This window comes from Gavialis gangeticus, unplaced genomic scaffold, assembly GCF_001723915.1.
Source record: "Gavialis gangeticus isolate Ggan-Ray unplaced genomic scaffold, GavGan_comp1, whole genome shotgun sequence".
NCBI lineage: Eukaryota > Metazoa > Chordata > Crocodylia > Gavialidae > Gavialis > Gavialis gangeticus.
The window spans coordinates 4,387,943-4,389,444 of record NW_017729028.1 but is presented as its reverse complement, the minus strand read 5'-3'; the positions used below and the strand labels follow the sequence as shown (position 1 = coordinate 4,389,444).

Genomic DNA, 1,502 nt, shown 5'->3' with positions numbered 1-1,502 from the left:
CCTCCAGGGGATAAAATCAGCAATTTATGCAACATCTACACATGTGATGCTGTGGAGTAAAAAACTCAGTAGCAGGACAGTACTTGTATTTACAAGGTAGCATGTATAGACACCAAGAGGTTTACTGCAGAGGTAATTAATCTACCTCACAGTAAACATCTTGTGTAGACATGCCCTCTGTTTGGCAACAAGTTAAGGTAGCCTAATCACATTTGATTTAAAAATGCACATAAGAAACTTTATTACATATCTCTAGTTTCAAAGTATTTTATTTGGTTCTTGATTTTATTCACCATACATGTAGTATTAATAAACTATCCCCAAATAATTATTTTAATAAGCAACTTGGTGAGAAGCTGAAGTGAGAAGAGTCCTAAAACTTGTGTATTTTTTCAAATGTGTACTTTGTTTTTTCTTACCATAATTCTTGAACCATCTTTCTCTAATCAAGCTGCCATTGCTCACAATGCTGACACTTGGTAACTTTAATTCTTGCTTGCAAAACTGGACCAATTTGCCTACAAATTCTCCTCTATCAGTCAGAAATGGTTCTCCTCCTGAAAAATTAATTTTTTCCATACCTAGTACATGAGAAAAAAGAAAAAGAGACTGTTTAGTTCGGATACATGAAAGTGTGGCAAACTTTTTCTCACAGCAACCTGCACAGAACAGATAATGATGACTGACTAGAATAAATGTGATACTACTGCTCAATCACAATTCACAAAGCAGGATCTCATAGTCTTTTTGCAAGTCAACCCCTCTGAAGTAAATGAGCCAATTTAAAAACTTGCTGATGGAAACCCATTTTTTCTAGCAGAAGATCTGCTTTAGTTTGTAAACATATAAAATTCCCATGAACTACAATTGGATCCCAACTCTCTCTCACTACAGAAAATATCTTAGAAGATACTACCTAATGCAACTAACTAAAAGTCCAGGATTTGCAAATCAGGGTCAGCAGCTTCAGTCCCTCAGTCTTCCAGGAAACAGAAAAATGCCAACATCTATGCCTAGCCTCTTGCATTTGGGTACCAAGATTTTTAAAAAATGACCTAGCCTTGAAAATTTGGAACAGCAATTTACTCCTTACTGTAAACCACATCTTTCACATGTCAAATTTGTCTTTTTTTTTTTTAAAATAGCTCCAGCTGCTATTGCAATCTGTGTATGCCAGGAGTCACCTATCTGTGCGAGGCTTTGGACCGTGTTGCAGATCCAGAGAAGTTTCGGATGCTTTGGACACTGAAGCAGCATGTCCAGATTGAAGTGCTGGCTTCTTTAGGCTTTCCAAAGCAGGTCGGAGCTTCCGAACTGCTTTGGAGCTGCTTGGAGATCCGGCCATAGGGTATAATGGGAAATCAATGAAATATCTGTAACTTTTTTGTTTTTTGTCTGATTTGGATAAAACTTGCAGGAGTGGTAGCCTCTGTGGAGAGCATGAAGCCTGCCAAGTTTCAAGAAGATTGGTGCAGGGGTTTGGGGGGAACTGCAACCTAAAT

General features: G+C 37.9%; 1 protein-coding gene across 1 annotated transcript in view; it reads right to left on the bottom strand.

The window, feature by feature from the left end:
• Positions 1-1,502, bottom strand: part of RSAD2 (radical S-adenosyl methionine domain containing 2) — a 16,227-nt gene that overhangs the window by 6,013 nt on the left and 8,712 nt on the right. Inside the window, exon 2 of the mRNA XM_019520659.1 lies at positions 420-581. Coding sequence (XP_019376204.1) covers positions 420-581 — 162 coding nt within the window. The remainder of the gene's footprint in view (positions 1-419; positions 582-1,502) is intronic.